Here is a 17,828-nt window from a genome sequence, read left to right on the forward strand (position 1 = left end):
TGAGATTTCTTTGCTGTAAAGAAGGGAAGACAGAGGCATCATCTGGAAGTATCCAAGCACAGGCTTTCAAAGTTCTCTCCTTGCAGGCCTGGGAGGGCCACAGTAAGAACACTCCTTGCTCCAGCTATGCAACTGCAATGCCCATCTCATAGTGCTTCCCAGGGAAGCCCACTAGAGTTGGTTCCCGAAGTTTCTACTTGGGGCTGATTACATAAGCACTTTCTACAAAGCAACCACCAAAATAGCAGAATCCTAGAAGGAAAGCAGGTGTTCACTACAAGTCTCATTATTTCCGTAGTCTACATGCAGGAAAGCATTCGTCCCCATTAGACAACTCTTCAGATCAGTGTACAGGACTCTGTAGAAGCTGAGCTCCCATATGTGAACTTTGGGAAAACCTTGGTAGCAGACTGTCCTAAAATATAGCAAATCCAGGCCTGCTATAGTGACTCTTCTCTGCAAACCTACTCCCTAGAATACATCATGATAAGAAATAAGCTGTGGGAGAAAGAAAGATTTCCAAACGTCTTATAACATGGGCTATTATTTCTTTAGGATTCTGGTCAATTTTTCTGCTTTGAGAGAAATTCTGACAAATAAAGGAAAGTTGAGAAGGGCCTGCCAGTCGGCCAGGCTCAGATTCTTACCCATAATATTGTTTTCATCAGAGATTAGCAAATACACTAATAATAGTAAACTTGACCTTATTTTAATTTCTATCTTATTAAGGACTCCTGTTAGAATGTGATTCATCTGACAGTTGCCAACTTCTCAAAATGCATCCTCTTTGAACAAAAATGGAGAGAAAAAAGAGATTTAGATGTTCCTTTGCCTGGACAATCTGTATTTGGAGTCTCTGAAAGTGAATTATAATATGGAGAAAAGAGAAGATGTGAAAGCTAAAGACACCTATAAGATAATGTTCTTTTCAAAAGAAAAAAATGTCAAAAATGTTAAGCTGTCATTAGGCAGCTCAAGTAAATTCCACAATGAGGAAATATCTAAGTTTAGAAAAATCCCCCAAGGAAGGGGAAGCTAGATAAATACATAGAGAAAACGAAACCAAAATGGGTCTCAATATTCCGGCTCAAAAGTTTATAATTCACATGAAGGGGAAATTCATGGGTAAAGTAGAAATGTGGAAGGTATGGGTGATTCTGGGCCTCCTGTCACCCTTCCAAATGTGTGCATGAGTCCCCAAGTACCCTGCCAGCCTGTAAATGTTCCTCCCTTTCTAATCAAAGGTCACTATCAAGTGAAGATTGGATAGTTTTTTTGTTTGTTTATTTTTGTTTTTTTAACATTCATTTGACGAATACTTTTTTTCTAGTCACTCCATTGTGGTTTTGGAATCCGAAACCATCAGTGGACAAAGCAAGTAGCTCTCCCTTTATAAAGCACAGGGGAAGAGAAAAAGGAACAAAAATCATAAACAGGTAACAACAGATTACTGTAACAGGAAGTGTCAAGTGCTGTGGGAGAAAATGAAGCAGGGTTAGGTGGTAGAGTGTGAAAGGTGTTGGGGACAGCAACTGCAACTTTAAACGGAGAAGGGAAGCAGCTAGAGAAACAAAGATGCCAGGAAGAAGGGGAGTCAGTCATGACACCTTCTGGGGAGAGACTCTTCAAGGCAGAGAGAGCAGCTGGAAAAAGGCCTAAGATGTTCAAGGACTAGGGAGGAGGTAACCACCTGGAGCAGAGAGAGCGAGGGAAGGAGTATTAGGAAAAGAGTTAGCTCGCGTAGGGTCTTGGATAGAGATAGAGTGAAATGAAACCCTGGGGCGTGAGCAGAGCAGTGACCATGTTTTATCAATGTCACCTTCAATATCACCATATCACCTTGTGCTCAGAAGAGACAATGGGTGGGGAGATGTCAAAGCAGTGAAACCAATTAGACAAATACTGCAAAAGCTCAGGCAAGATATGGAGGTGACTCCAGTCAGGACAGCAGCGGTGGAGGCAGTGGTGAGAGATATCCAGACTCTGGATGTATTTTGAAGGTAAAAACAACAGAATTTAGGTTGGGGTATGAAAATAAAAATGCAGGATCAAGAAGGATTCCAAGGTTTTTGGCCTGAGCAACCGTAAGGATGAACTGAAATGGGAAGGCTGCAGGGGAACAGGTTTGGGGGCAGGGAAGATAGGAGATCATGGTTATGTGAAGTTTAAGGTCATCGCTCAAGATTCAAGTGGAAACGTTGAGGAGGTAACTGGGTCTAACAAGTGGTGAGTTTCAGAGAAAGTCCTGGGTTAAAGATACAGATTTGAGAGGCCCGGGAACATCTTCTACACTTAGAGTCATGAGGTTGGTTAAGATAAGGAAAGAGGGTAAAGAGCAAAAACAAGAAGTAAGACCTTGGCACTCCAACTCCAGGAGGCCTGGGAAAAGAAGGGGCAAAGGAGAGGAAAAGGGAAGAACCAAAATAGTAGGTGCCCTGGAAGCCAAGTAAAGGGAGCACCTTGGGAGGAGGCTGCGAGCCAGCGTTTCAGAGGCTACTGAAGGCCCAACAAGGGAGGGTGGGAAGGTCAAGGAATGACATGGCAGGTGGGTGGGGCTTGCAAGTCTGACCAAGTAGCTTTAAAAGAGGAGGATATGGGAGGAACTGGAAAGAGCCCATAGAGATAGCTCTTTAAGGAGAAAAGAAAATCAAAGAATGGGACAATAATTGGTGGGAGAACCTGAATCAAGAGCATTTTCTTAAATGTAGAAATAGTAGCAATTTTGTATGCTGACGGGAAAGATCCAGTAAAGAGGAAAACATGATAATGTAGCGGGGGAAGAATTCCTAGAATCAAAGACTAAAGTAACTTCAACCTAAGGAGGGACTGGCTTTCCCCAAAACCAAATGACTGATAAGGTTATAGTTCTCCCTGGGGTGTACAGTAGAATCTCTAACTGGGATCAAGGCAGGAATTGCAAGAGATAGGAGGCCTCTATCTATCCCCTGCAGCCTGTTCTGCCGCTTCTGAAGCTGTTCCCAGAAGAAACTGTATTATGTCATGTGGGTTAGAATATCTTGAACGTGTAAAAGACTGAAGGCTGCTAAGAATCAGAAAATCATAAATAACTGAAAATTAAGTAGGTGAGGCCAAAGTTATATGTATTTTAACTTGTATCATTTCCCCACCTAGTGGTCAGAATACAGTTCATCTACATTTTCTGCTATTTTACTTTTTAAAGAACCGAAATGGATCCAAAGACCACGTTTATCATTATCCAGTTTCAAATCAGCATCTTTCAATGGGACACATGTCTTGGTATCATTTTGTACACGAATTATAATTTTAACAGCCTAACTAATTCTTCCCATGAAAACTGAACCAATGGTTGAGTGTTTTGGCACACAAAACAAATTACATATTATTAATAATAATGAGACAGGAAAAGTGGGGTGATGAGAAATAATAAATGATAGGAAGTGACCAGAGTGAGAGAAGGAAAAGGTAAATAGCTCCTCCCCTCAGACTATTCAAAGTTAGTTGAAGGGGTTGTTTGGGGTAAGAATTTACCATTGCAACCTTTCAAGTAATCAGAAATGCTTAGAATTTTCCACAACCTGAGACTTTCCATCCCAGTTGACCACCGCCAGATAGTCTTACCTAACTCCACTTGGAAAATATTTGTCTTAGGCAAGTCAAAGTTTTAAAATTCCTTGTGGGTTAAGTGTGAGGAAGGCATATTCCAGAGGGAAGGTCACAGGATTGTATTCTTGATAAGGACAGGTATGGAACAAAGTGCACAACTTAGATTTCCTCTTCCTTCCTTTAAAAAAAATACCTGGTAATTAAAAGCTAAATTCATGAATAGCAAATAAGATCTAAAGATCAACAGCTTTACATCTTTAAATGTCAGGAAATAGACCTCTAATTGCTTTCTAAAAATGATAGTCATGATAATAAATTAACTTCACTTTTCCTTTTATTTTGATGCCATAGCATCAAAACAAAGAACTTTGGTGAAAGGGCTTCTTGAATAGACTTATTATCACATCTGATAAGTTTCCTTTTCTTCTCCTCTGCCCCTCCCTCTACTGGGTTTTCATGTCTTTGGTTGTGACTAGTTCCATTGTTTTTCTTACTCTCGATGTGCAGCTTTTCTCAATGCCTGGCATACTTTGAACAATTGGAGACAGTTTGGTTTGGGTTTATTCAAATTGGTGTCAGTTTGGTCTGGGTTTATTCAGGACATTTGCACCTATTTCTCTTATCTTTTCCCCTTTATTCCTGCCTGCTCTTTCTATTGTGGCCATTGTTTCATATTTATTGAATATTTTAATGTTATTCATATTATAAACTCAAGCCTATATAAAATGGCAGAGATGTTGGATCCATGAATCAATGTATGTAAGCAAACATCTATGGGTAATAAATGCTTTGCATAAAGGTACAGGCACACACATCTGAATATGCTACACAAATACCCTTCATTTTGCAAGGATTTGTTATTAATTCAGGTGTTTTAGGAAGTAAGTCCAGTGGTATTTTCTATTCAATATCCTTTTTCACTGATAATAATTCACTTCAGTAATAAAAGTCTCTCGGTGTTACTATTACATCATTATTTCATAAAAATCAAAGTTCTACTATGACAGGATTTCTTTTTAATAGCTTTCTAAAAATGATAATCATAATAATAAATTAAGCACCAAAGTGACAACCCCTTTCTTCAAGGGCATTGCAGTCTGGTAGTGAGAAGAGAAGGCCGTAAGCAATTGTTATATAATTTCAAAATAATCCAAGATAGTCATGTTAAAGGATGGGTGGATGACACATGGAGGGAGCAATTAATGGGCTTTGGGGAGCTGGGGGTCACTCTGCAGAGGCTGTGTTCAGGATACACAGCACAGGAGGGCCACAACAGCACATGAGGAGAAGAGAGGATTATTTCAGAGAAAGGAAGCTGGGCTAATCAAGGAGAAATGAAACCAGAGAGTGTCCATAGGGGGCACAAGTTCAGTATTAATAAATGAGAAGCTGATATAAGAGCAAATATGAGAAATAAAACTGTGAAAGAACAGAATCCATTGCACAGAACCTGCACACCATGAAAAGTACCATAGGCTCCATTCTGTAGAATGCCAGTGTGTCTTGATCTCTTTTTACCTGATATTCAATTCATTAAAGTTAATGATTCAGAGTCCTAGTTTATCTTAAGTACTTTAGTTTACATTATATAACTTGTATTCTATTTGCACATCTAGCAACTTTTATCTAAAGAATTCTTTTCAGGAGGATCTTTGATTAATATTTGGACAGCTCAAATGGATCAGACTAAACTCTTTCCATTGTTCTGTTTATAAATTTAATTATTAAACTCCCTTAGAAGTTTCACATTACATGTATAAATATAACATATTAAATTCCTTTTATAAGCATTTCAAACATCTGAGAGACAATTTTAATTTAATGATTTAATGATCCCACTAATGATCAAATGTAATGATCCCACCAAACAAAACCCTCCCCATAACTCAAAAATCTACTAAATAAAACTACATCCAGTTCTCTTTAATATTTCAATAACATTTGCAAATAAATTATTCTTATACTTTTTAAAATTATTCTTATACTTTTTTATTATAAAAATTTTAAGCATACAAAAGGCAGAGATAATAATATAATAAGTCCCCATGTTTCCATCACTGACTTTGGTGATTATGAACACATGCTCAGTCTCAATTCATTCATACTCTCACCCTCTTTCTTCCTCTTATATTTTTCTAAACTATCAAAACTATAATTTCATCCATAATGTTTTAGTAGCTTCCATACATATCCCTAAAAATAGACTCTGTGTATTAATATAAAATATCAAGTCAGTGCTGAAATTTCCAATTGTCTCTTAACATCGTGTTCATGTGTGTTTTCAGTTTGAACAGAATCCAAAATCTACATCTATTTGTTAGCCTCTATGTTTATACTTCTCTTTAAGACATAGGTTTATCCTCCATGTCCTTTTTTTATTCTTTGCAATTTATTTGTTGAGAAAGCCAAGTAGTTTGTGAATACTGTAATTACCCATAGTCTAGTTTCTGCTGATTGCTTCTCTATAATGCAGTTTAGTGTTCCTCTTTCTTCTGTATTTCTAGTAGATTGACAGTTGGATGTAGAGGTGACCTCATGAATTTTTTTTATTGTTTTATTATTTATTTTAGTTTGATTTTTTGGCAGGACTTGTCCCTGGATTTTGGCATAATCTTTCATCAGGAGCTCATAACATACACTTGATTCTCCTTTTGGTATGTGAACAACAATTGGTACTCAATATCTGGAGTCCTTAATCAATACCTGGAGTCAACTAGAATTTAAAAAACCTAAACCACAATTCTCAAACTGAACATTGTCTAATATAACAACTCTTAAATATGACAAATGCTCAAAATATTGATGATACATATTGTCTTAATGATTATAAAACTTACTCCACATCATTTTTTTTTATTGTGAGATAAGCCTACTCAGTCATTTCTGTATTTAATTCTGAATCCTCCAAGGACTAAAAAGGCTCACAAAATGAAAAAGGTGTCTTGTCAAAAATTGATGAATTTGGCCTTCACATGTATCTAAAAACAAATCTAAGCAAATATAAGTTTGATTATTAATTCATAAACACCACCACCTCAAGTAGAAACTCAGACACATACAGCCTTAGGGACTCTTCCTGAGCCACACCCAAAGTGGACAGGAGTTAGTTCTAGGAGGAATTAGTTCTGGTGGCCTACAGCATAATACAGTAACTATGGTCTACAACAATCTATGTCCTATTTCAAAATATCTAAAAGAGTTAAAAGTTTCCCAGCACATAGAAATGACTAATGTTTGAGAAGATGAAGATTGACTCAATCATTCACACACTACATACAAGTATAAAATTATCCTAACATACCCCAAAAATATGTGCAGATGTTATGTTAGTAAAAATATGTGCTAATTTGGAAAAAGAAGTCCATCATAAGAGGTCCCATATTATATGATTTCATTTTTAGAAAATGTCCAAAATAGGCAAATCCATAGAGACAGAAAGTAGATTTCATGGTTGCCAGATGCTGGGGAAAGGGACAGGAAGTGACTGAATAATGAGCATAGAATTTCCAGTTGGGGTGATGAAACACAATTTAGGCTAAAGAGTGAAATGGTTATACAATGTGGAGAAGGTACAGAATGTCCCTGAATTATACACTTTAAAATGGCTACAATGGTGATTTCTATGTTATGTATGTTTTATCACAAACAATCAAACAAAAACTATAAAAAGAAACACGGAATAAAGTACAGAAGTGGAGATATTGAGAATAAGAGAGCTCCATCGAAGTGTTTAAATATATCCCCTTGGGAAGCAGGACAGACAGATACCAAGCCATGTAATCATGAGGTGCTCATTTTTCTTATGCCGATTTCACACTCTGCCTTTATATCCCCAAAGTTCCAAAAAAGAAAAAAATAAAACCCAAGAAAAATGTTTAAATTAAAAGAAAAATTCTTGTGAAGCCACAAACACGAATCCTGTTTATGGTCAGTGATAAGGTGTTTCCAGCACACCCTCTTCAAATGGGATTAGTTTTGCAAACAGCAGTGGGTCCAAGTAACACTCTTTCCTAATTCTTAAAACCGTGGGAGTATTGAGCCTGAAAGTGATGCAACCATGTTTTTGTTTGTGTTAGAATGATCACTTTAGCAAAAATTAGAGAAGAAAATGTCAGTGTGGGGAAGAGGAGGAACGAATCTGATGGCTACAAGACTCGCCAGGTGCCTACGGCAAGAGGCCATAACCAGAATGTAATCCTGTTCTCAACATCTAGCAGGAGAGAAGCAAGAGATAGAAGAAGAAAGGGAATTATAGGAGATATTAAATACAGAGAACTGACAGAATTTGATGATTAATGTGAGGCTAAAGAAAAGTGAGAGATACAGGATGACCTAAAGCTTGCTTGGAATTGTGGTTCATTCATTAAGACAAGAACAGCAAGAACAGGTGTAGGTTGGCATGGAAAAGGGAAATATAAAATGGGCTGAAACTCAAAAAGAGGTGTGGACTAGGGATTCCAACATGGAAATTACCAACATTAAGATAAGACGTGAAGCTGTGGTAGTATATGAAACCATTCAGGGATGATTGTAGAGTGGGGTGGAGGCAGGCAGGCGGCAGGGAGAAAAAAAGCCAGAACACAAAGGCAAAAGAATATCATCACTTAGAGAGGAAGTTAAAAGAAAACAAATCTACAAAGGAAATTGTGGGATAGTGGCCAGAGAGACAAATGAGCCAGGAGATAGTTCTTACAGAAACAAACAAAGGCCAGTTCTGTCAAGGGTTACAAAACAAAAGAGTCTGGCTAAGCGGTATATACTGGATTTGGTAAGTAAGATTTTTTTAAGTTGTTTTAGTGTGAAGAATTACAATAGAAGACAGATTGTGGTCAATGAAGAAATGATCAGGAAGAAAGGAAGTAGAGTCGACATTTTGTAGCTTGACTTGGAAAAATAGGATTATCTTGTGGTAATGTAGAGGATTCAGAAAAGCAGAGATGTGATAGCTCTTTTTTTAATGGAAGAGAGTAATATGGAATAAGGTAGAAGACAATGACTCAGATATTTAGAGATGGGGAGCAAAGGAAGGAAAAGAATATAAATATCATTTCAGCCCATGGAATAAAGGGAATAGTAACTGAGAATCAGATAGGATTCAGAACAGAGCCGAAGAGAAGGACTTTGTAGGGAGAAGGTAAGAGCAGGTATAACTGTAGATGAGTTTGTGGGTTAAGGGAATAAGTTTACTATCTTAAGAGAATTCATATCTAATTATTGCTATTTTGTCAGTGAAGTGAGAAATAAGGTCATTTGATTGTAGGGGAGAGGGTAGGAATAGCAGATTTGAAGACAGTAGTGAAGGTTTTTAACAAGTATTGAGAAGGAGGCTGCAAAAGAAGGTTATACAATAGCACTGAGGCTAGAGTTGAGACTGGATGCCAATTATGTATAAAGTGCGGAGTCAATAAGACCAGTGATTTTTTTTCAGCTGTGCTCATCAATCTGAGAAAAGGAGTAGAAAATGAGATGGGGAGGTGGCTCCATAAAACATTAGGAATTTGGGGGGTCCAGGTATTGATAAGGATATTAAGAGCAGCTGGAGTCAGGCGGAGGAAGCACGTTGGAGTCTAAACCACAACCATGGAAGTAAAGCCAAGTGGCTTCCATCTAAAGAGGAAGGAGTTGGGGATTGAAACCAATTAATCCTTTTAGGCATATATGCCAAAGAACCAATCCAAAGCCTTGAGAATCCCAGAACTGATCAGTTGGTATACTGCATATTTAATGGACAATGTGATCACTCCCCTGAAGCAATGATTAACTCTGTGTCCACTATGAGTGGACAGTGCTGTACTTGAGCTTCTCAATTCCCCATTTTCTTGCCACAGCAGCTACATATAGAATAGGCTAAGTCTCTTCTAGTGTGTCTGAAGTTTTCAATCAGGGCAAGTATAAAAGAGGAAAGAATAATTCAGACAATAATTCTTGTTCTCTTCTCCATTGTAAGGTGAGCATCTACTTGTTCCATTTTCATGCTTTTTTCTTCTTTTTTTTTTTCAGAAACCCTGTAAATGAAGAAAATCAAGATGGTGTCATGTACTCTGATGGTAAGGGGCAGAAAAATATCTGTTACCTCAGTACAGAAATTTGAATTAATCATTCTCATAGTGTCATTGATGAGTTATTACCACTATTATTCCAGGCAAGATCCCTCTCTTGATCTACTTATTTATTTCCTTATATCCCATTATTCACTCCCTTTCTGCCCCTTGCCTGACATAGACAAATATCCTAGTATACTTGATGCATGTGTTTGTACAAGGGAGAGTTTCCCATCTTCTAAGGTTCTTTAATTTCTTTCCTTAGCATTCTGTAGTTTTTGTTGTAGAGATCTTTCACCTCTTTTGTTGATTCCCAAGTATTTTATTTATTTATTTATTTATTTATTTATTTATTTATTTATTTATTTATTTTTGCGGCTATTATAAATGGAATAATTTTCCTCTTTTCCCTTTCAGAGGATTTGTCACTGATATACAGAAGTGCCTCTGATTTATGGGTGTTGATTTTATGTCCTGCTACTTTGCTGAATTCATTTACTAGTTCTAGAAGTTTTCTAGTGGAATTTTTTGGCTCTTCTAGCTATAGAATCATATCATTGGCAAATAGTACTAATTTGAGTTCTTCTTTTCCTATTCGTATCCCTTTAATTTCTTTCATCTGTCTAATTGCTCTGGTCAGTGTTTCAAAAACTATGTTAAATAGAAGTGGTGAAAGAGGGCATCCCTGGCTCATTTGAGTTTTTAGAGGGAATGCTTTCAATTTTTCTCCATTTAGAATGATGTTGGCCTGGAGCTTAGCATAGATAGCTTTTACGATGTTGAGATATGTTCCTGTTATCCCTAGTTTTTCTAGTGTTTTGAACATGAAGCAGTGCTATATCTTGTCAAATGCTTTTTCTGCAACTATTGCGATGATCGATGGTTCTTATCTTTGAGTCAATTGATGTGATGAATTACGTGTATTGATTTCTGTATGTTGAACCAAACTTGAATCCCTGGGATGACCCCACTTGATCGTGGTGCTGCATGTGGCATTTTTGTGAAGCTTTCCAATGTTTTCTCAATCTTATATGTACAAAATTACATCTCATCTAAATTTCAATATTTTCATTCATATTAATTTTCTTTATAATTTTCTTTCTTACTCTTGAGCTTGAGTGTTTCTTTAACTTACCTTTGTGGTTCCCTCTTTGATAAGTTGCCAGATTTTATCCTTTGACCGTTTTTTCTGGAGTTTCATCTTTTTCAGTTCACCTTTGGGAGTTCCTTTACGTTGTAGATATTGATTTCATGTCAATTTCAAACACTGGGAATATTTTTTCCCAGTTCTGTTTGCTGTCTCTTAACTTAGTCCATGCTGTCCTTCCTGGGACATAAATTTCGATATAATCAAATTCATTAATTTTTGTTTTACATTATGTGGTTTTTAAGTTTTGTTTAAAAAGTCTTCCTTTCTAGGAAATAAAACTGTTTTCTATTTTCTGTGAACTTCATCAGTTGTATTTAGGTCTTTAACATCTTCACTGCTCCCACCCTTTGACCCTTTGAGAATTCAGTAGGAATCTAGATTTGCTGCTTCATATCTGGAGCTGGTTTTCTAATTACCATACTGGAAACAATCCATCCTTTTCTCATTAATTTAAAGTGTCACCATTATACTCTGTCAACTCTAAATGTGTCTATGGCTGTGTCTATGTAAATTGTATCTGTTATTGAACTCTCTGGTCTGTTCCATTGGTTTATTTGTCTGATCTTATACCAACACTTCACTATTTGTACTAAAATGCTCTTAGTATTACCAACTTATTGCTCTTAATATTACATTATGTCTTGGTACTGGGAATAGTGGATGTTATACAAAACTCTCAAGAGCAAAATATTTTAAAAATCTAATTAACTTGATGTATTTGATACATTAAAGAAAAACCCTAGGGAACAAATGTGTCAAAAGTGTGAACTATTTGTGATTTTTTTAAAATAATGCTTTGTTTTACATGAGCCCATACAACCAAATGAGTCTGCCTTACTTATAAGGAATAAATGATGTTATAATTTTTTGGCTTTTGCATTATTTTATGAAAGCAAATAAAATTATTTTATAATTCAATTACAGTTATGAAAAAAGCCATAGTAAGGATCTAAGACATATTCTATTTTGTTCTTTATATCTCTGTTAATGCATGAATTCTGTAAGATTATGAACTGTTTCAAGTATTATCAGATTATATCAGAAAATCGCATATTAAAGTGCCTCTTAATAACAATGTATTAAATTTGTTTTTTTCAAATCCTTTAGGTACTGGAACTCTAGATGAGGTCAGATTTTATTAATTTTCTGTTTATATTGTACTGTTATCATTAGAATATTTAATATTATTATTTGCTTATAAACAAAATGAAAATTTTTATGAGCAGTGATTTTTTTCTATTTATAATCCTCATTCAAAATGCTTGAGACATTAAAAAACAATCAGTACATGTAGTGTTGTGGTGCTGAACATAAACATGTCTATCTACACATCTCAATGATACAGCAAGATAAAACATGAAATCCTTTTGTGCTTGCTTTCCTAATCTCTCAAGATTAAAAAAAAATTAAGTAAGCCAAACTTACTTATGTTTAAATTGCATAAATTTGCAAAATCTTGCTTAACAAAATATTTGATCAATGAAATATGTTCATGTTACCTTTTTGAAGAATTGAAATTAATCATTATCTATGTTTTTCTTGACAGGAACAAGAAAGTGAAGGAGAAACATATGAAGACATGTATGAACTATATTTTCTACCATAATAGTTTTCTTCTAAGATGAATATGTTTTGTAAGAGGGAGTGTGGGTATATACCAACACCAGGGGGACAAGTTCATTTTGTTCAAATGATTGGCATGTAATGATAATTTCCATACAAAGAACTTAAATTTCCTTATTTCTCTAAGGATTCTATAGAGGACTCTATTAACAAGTGATTGTGTGAAAGGCTATAGACCTGCAGACTACTAGAAAAACCACAGGCAGGGAATCAGACATAGGAATCTGTATTTCTTGATTTCTGTGTGTCCTTGAGCAAATGAATTAATATATGTATTATGCCTTCTTCATCTGGGCACTGGTGGCCTGTGAGAAGCAGTTAGCACAGTACCCACATGCCAAAGTTTCATCTTGCTGGAAAGATGTTAAAAATGGCTCCAAAATGGGTTTCCAGGGTAAAAGTAAGCATGAATGTGTTTTTAATCATATGTTGAGCCCAGCTATCTTAATTTTCTTTACCTAGTTCTTATTCAACCAATTTTGTCCGAAGTTTCTGAATCGAGGGGTACATGTGCACCTGTGAATGCATGCTCATGAAAGACAGAGGAAGATTAATAATTTTGTTCCTCCAACATGCAGCAAAGACAGGGTCTTTCTAATCACTTTCTTCCACTTGCTGCCACAAGTTGTAATGGGAAGCAGAGCCCCTAGAAGATAGTCCCAGCTGTATGCACATCCAGGATTTTGACCCTCATCTACACTTCAGAGAGCATTTTATCTTTTGTGGAGAAACCTCTCTAGATAGTGAGCCCTGACCCATTGACACCTGCTGATGGGAAAACAACCTAAAATTTGTGTTCACAGAGAAACATCCAGAGAAAGAGACAAGAAACGGGAAAAGGAGGAAAAGAAGAGATTAGAACTAGAGAGAAAGGAACAGAAAGAGAAAGAAAAGAAAGAACAAGAATTAAAGAAGAAATTTAAAGTAAGAACTTAATTGCTGATGGGTGAAAGAGTAACATCCTTTTGTCAATTTCACATGGCTGGGACATCATTCTTGAAAACTTACATAGTGGGAGAATTACTTAATCACTGTTTTGAAAAAGTATCTTCATGACATACTTTTTTGGTCTCATACATTATTTTACCCATGCACTAAATAATGTAATATGATGAAATACAATAAAATCCAATTTGGGGGTTTGTAATCAGTGGGTCCTTAGGAGATCTTACATTGATTAAGTAAATGAATATTTCATTACTAACTCAACTTGGCTTTCCCCATTATACATTTCCTATTAGCCTATTTAGGCCAAAAGTATAGGATCACACACATAGATGTTCCGGTGGCATCCTATATAATGGTGCAAAGGACACAAATGCCTCCTGGTTGAAGCAAACTATCTCAGAATGACATTTTTTTTTCAGCTGTTCTAGTTGCTGGTATCTGGACTTGACTTACTTCTTTTTTCCCTGAGTACAGGAGATTGAGTCCAGGGGTGTTCTGCCATTAAGTTATACCCACAGCTCCATTGCCATGCTGACCTCAAACTTACAATTCACCTGCCGCAGCCTCCTGAGTACCTGGAATTACAGGTGCACACCACCACACCCAGCTCTGACTGAGATTTTTGCCTTTATTTTAAGCCAGTGTACATGCAGACACCTGATACCTGCTGTTTCTCATCCTCGTTGGTCTATCTCAATTTCTAATCTCTGTCTTCTCTGATCTCTGATATTTGTGTGACTTCTATTGCAACCATCACAAAACACTACTCTCACAAGCTGTCCTTTCTTGACTATACCATCTTTGTTAACATAGCCCATCTGATCTGGGTCTGGCATCTCAAGTATATTTAGGGCAATTATCTGAATTTAAAAAATTTTTTTCATAAATTCATATCAGGTTTGCTTTAAATATTTACTCTTCTGAAGCATTTAATATATGATTGGAATTAAAACAACCTGATTTGCGTAGAATTTCCTAGTAGATTTATTCATTAAATTATAGATTCAACTGCATGATGCAGAAAACACAACATAGAGTCAACAGATGTGGATTCAAAAACCACCTGCACATATGAGCTACATGACCTTGGGCTTACTACTTCTCTAAGGCTCAGATGTTTTTCTTTTAATTTTTATTCTGTGAAGCAAGAATAAATAGTACTTTTACAGAAAGTTTGTTATAGAATTAACTAAAAAGTTATAAAAGTCACTGAATCTATTATATGCTCTTATTAAATTTTTGAAAAGCTGACTTACAATAAGTAAGTTCTGAGTGGAGTTTGAATATAAAAATGTTTTACTCAGAATGCATCGCTACCAGTGTTTGCATTTTACAAGTAAAGAAAATTAACTTCTTGAGAGAAAGAAATTACATAATTTTTTTTCATTTTTGCAGTACTGGGGATTTAACCCAGGCAAGCATTCTACCTCTGAGCTCTATCCTCAGAATGTTATTTTAATTTTATTTTGAGAGAGAGTCTAGATAAGATGCTGAGGCTGGCCTTGAACTTGCAATCCTCCTGCCTCAGCTTCCCAGGTAGTTGGGATTATAGGCATGTACCACCAAACCCAGCTGTATGTTACACTTTTTATGAACATATTACTCATTGTTCTCAAGGAATTATGTGAGTTCTTTTGGAAAAATAAATTTTACATTATTCACTTATTCATTCAAAGACTATTTTTGAGTGAGAAAAATAGTGTGCCATGCTGCTATGAATTCAAAAAGTTTGTCAAGACTGACTTTAGGAGATATATTTCTTCCATAAGATATTAATAGATGCTTAGTTTAAAAAAAAAAGTTAGATAAGTCTGAGAACTGAGCCTGTCTAATATCATGGCATACTCTAATTTAAGGTTTTAAAATTTCTTAGTGGTATATAATTAATACCATGGCATTGTAAATTCAATAAAATAAGGTATAGCATCTTCAAAATTCACAATGCATATTTACATATCAAAAGATCCAAGAAACCTATTTAAGATTAGAAAATTAGGAGTTTAGAATTCATGATCTAAATTAGATTATTCCCAGGGCTGGAGATGTAGCTCCATGGTAGAGCACTGGCTTAGCATGCCCAAGGCCCTGAGTCCAGTCAATTTCTTGGGTCTATTGAACCAAATCAATTTTTTGGATTATGAATAAAGAGAGAGAGAGAAGGAAGGAAGGGATAGGTAGAGGGAGGGAGGAAAAGAAAAAGAGAAACAATAATTACACAATGCAAAGAGGAAAAACACTTCACCAAAAAAACACCAGCATATCCCATAAAAAACACAAAGCTCTCAGCATAGAGTTGTATTTAAATGATATTCCACTATGAGGAGTTGCCTTTGCAAGCCTCCTGCCTGCAGTTCCTATGGACTACAGATCCCTGCCACTCTCTCCTGGCCCCCAAACACTGGTTCACCTGTTCTTTGCTGGTCCTGTGTGGCCTCTGTGAGTTTTCCCTAATGCCCCTATCAGAACATTCACCAGGAATGACATTTACCCTACATTTCTGTTAAAGTGTTGATATAGGCAGGTTAGCAAGTTGTGGGCTTATCTATCTTTCCAAACTGCATTCTTTAAGTTTTTCTGATAGCAAGGAAACCTGTTTTTTGTTTGTTTCTTTCTTTCTCATTGTAGCTAACGGGCCCTATTCAAGTCATTCATCTAGCAAAAGCTTGCTGTGATGTCAAAGGAGGAAAGAATGAACTGAGTTTCAAGCAAGGAGAAGAGATTGAAATAATCCGTATCACAGACAATCCTGAAGGAAAATGGTTGGGCCGAACAGCAAGGGGGTCCTGTGAGTGTACATTTCCCTGTGGCTTTGAAGGGTTTTTTGTTTTTGTTTTTATTTTTTCATCAGTCAATATTAAATGTTCATATTCTTCCAGAACTACTACCATCAAGTTAGGAGTTACTGGGTTGTCAAAGGCGGGAAAATCTAAAATGGCAAGAATGGACCCATTTTCACACCATTTATATTCTTAGTGGGAACCAATGTAAAGTTGTATATTATTCTAGGGAGGTCAGAGGTCATTAGTTTCTTCATTCAGGTGACAATTGGGGGAAATGTTTCATGTGACTCATTTTTAAATCTTTAAAATACACCCTAGACTTACCCCAAAACACAACAGGATAAACCTTTGACAGAATACAGTAAAATGTGTCCACCTGGGAAGTGTATAATTCAGAATTGAAAGCAGGTAAATAAAGGGAAATTTTAAAGAACACATGTGCAACAGATATTTTATTCACAATTTTAAAATATGTAAGTGGTAGTTGCCTAAACCTAAGTCTTTTCCTTTTTGGTAGATGGCTATATTAAAACAACTGCTGTAGAAATTGACTATGATTCTTTGAGACGGAAGAAATCCTCTCTCAGTACTCTATCATCAAAGCCTGTTGAAGACGACCAAGAAGTATATGATGACGTTGCAGAGCAGGATACTAGCACCAGGTATGTGCCAGCACATACTGTAAGACAGACCAGATTATCTCCTTGTTGGAGATTATGTTTCAAAGCCCTAGACTCTTACCTTCTGTATTTCCTAATGTTCTCTATCACTAAATCGCCACTTGTACCAACCCAATGTCCTTGTAAGGTCACTGGAAACTAAATAGTCTTCTGTTCTACTTTTTGGTTTTAAAATATAGTGGGCCACTTGCCAGAGCATGTCAAATGTGTTGTCATTGCAAAACATTGTTTTGTAGTATTCGTTAGTATCTTATCTTAGTTATGTTCCTAAAGCAAATAGGATTTGGTAAAACATAAAGAAAAAAAAAAGGTTAGCCCTTTTTTTACTCTGAAATCTAAGACTAAATACATTATTATTTGAAAATATAACAGTAAAAATGTTTTTTTTTTAAATTTTTAGTTGTAGTTGCACACAACACCTTTATTTTATTTATTTATTTTTATGTGGTGCTGAGGATCGAACCCAGGGCCTTGCATGTGCTAGGTGAGCACTGTACCGCTGAGCCACAACCCCAGCCCCAGGAAAAATGGTTTTTATGACAACAGTTTTTTGTTTGTTTGTTTGTTGGTATTAGAGATTGAACCCAGGGGTTCCTAAATACTGAGCCAAATTCCCAACCTTTATATATATATATATATTTGTATTATTTAGAAACAGGATCTCACTGAGTTGCTGAGGGTCTCAATAAGATGCTGAAGCTGGCTTTGAACTTGCAATCTTCTGCCTCAGCCTCCCAAGTTACTGGGATTACAGGTGTGATCCAGCTTGCCTCGCCAACAATTTACTCTTTAAATGTCAAATTTCAGTTCCCTATGATCCCTGGACATTAATTAAGGATAAATTTTTTTTATACATATACAGATGACTGAACCCAGGGGTGTTTAACCACTGAGCCATATCATTGACCCCTTTTTGTATTTTATTTAAAGACAGGGTCTCACTGAGTTGCTTAGAGCCTTGATAAACTGCTGAGGCTGGCCTTGAACTCAAGATCCTCCTGCTTCAGCCTCCTGAGCTGCT

At 36.2% G+C, this 17,828-nt stretch overlaps 1 protein-coding gene across 1 annotated transcript in view; it reads left to right on the forward strand.

The window, feature by feature from the left end:
• Fyb1 (FYN binding protein 1) overlaps positions 1–17,828 on the forward strand; it is a 93,399-nt gene that overhangs the window by 48,547 nt on the left and 27,024 nt on the right. Inside the window, exons 3-8 of the mRNA XM_077795497.1 lie at positions 9,586–9,632; positions 11,884–11,903; positions 12,323–12,357; positions 13,203–13,323; positions 15,973–16,132; positions 16,645–16,789. Coding sequence (XP_077651623.1) covers positions 9,586–9,632; positions 11,884–11,903; positions 12,323–12,357; positions 13,203–13,323; positions 15,973–16,132; positions 16,645–16,789 — 528 coding nt within the window. The remainder of the gene's footprint in view (positions 1–9,585; positions 9,633–11,883; positions 11,904–12,322; positions 12,358–13,202; positions 13,324–15,972; positions 16,133–16,644; positions 16,790–17,828) is intronic.

The sequence above is a fragment of the Urocitellus parryii genome, chromosome 1 (assembly GCF_045843805.1).
Source record: "Urocitellus parryii isolate mUroPar1 chromosome 1, mUroPar1.hap1, whole genome shotgun sequence".
NCBI lineage: Eukaryota > Metazoa > Chordata > Mammalia > Rodentia > Sciuridae > Urocitellus > Urocitellus parryii.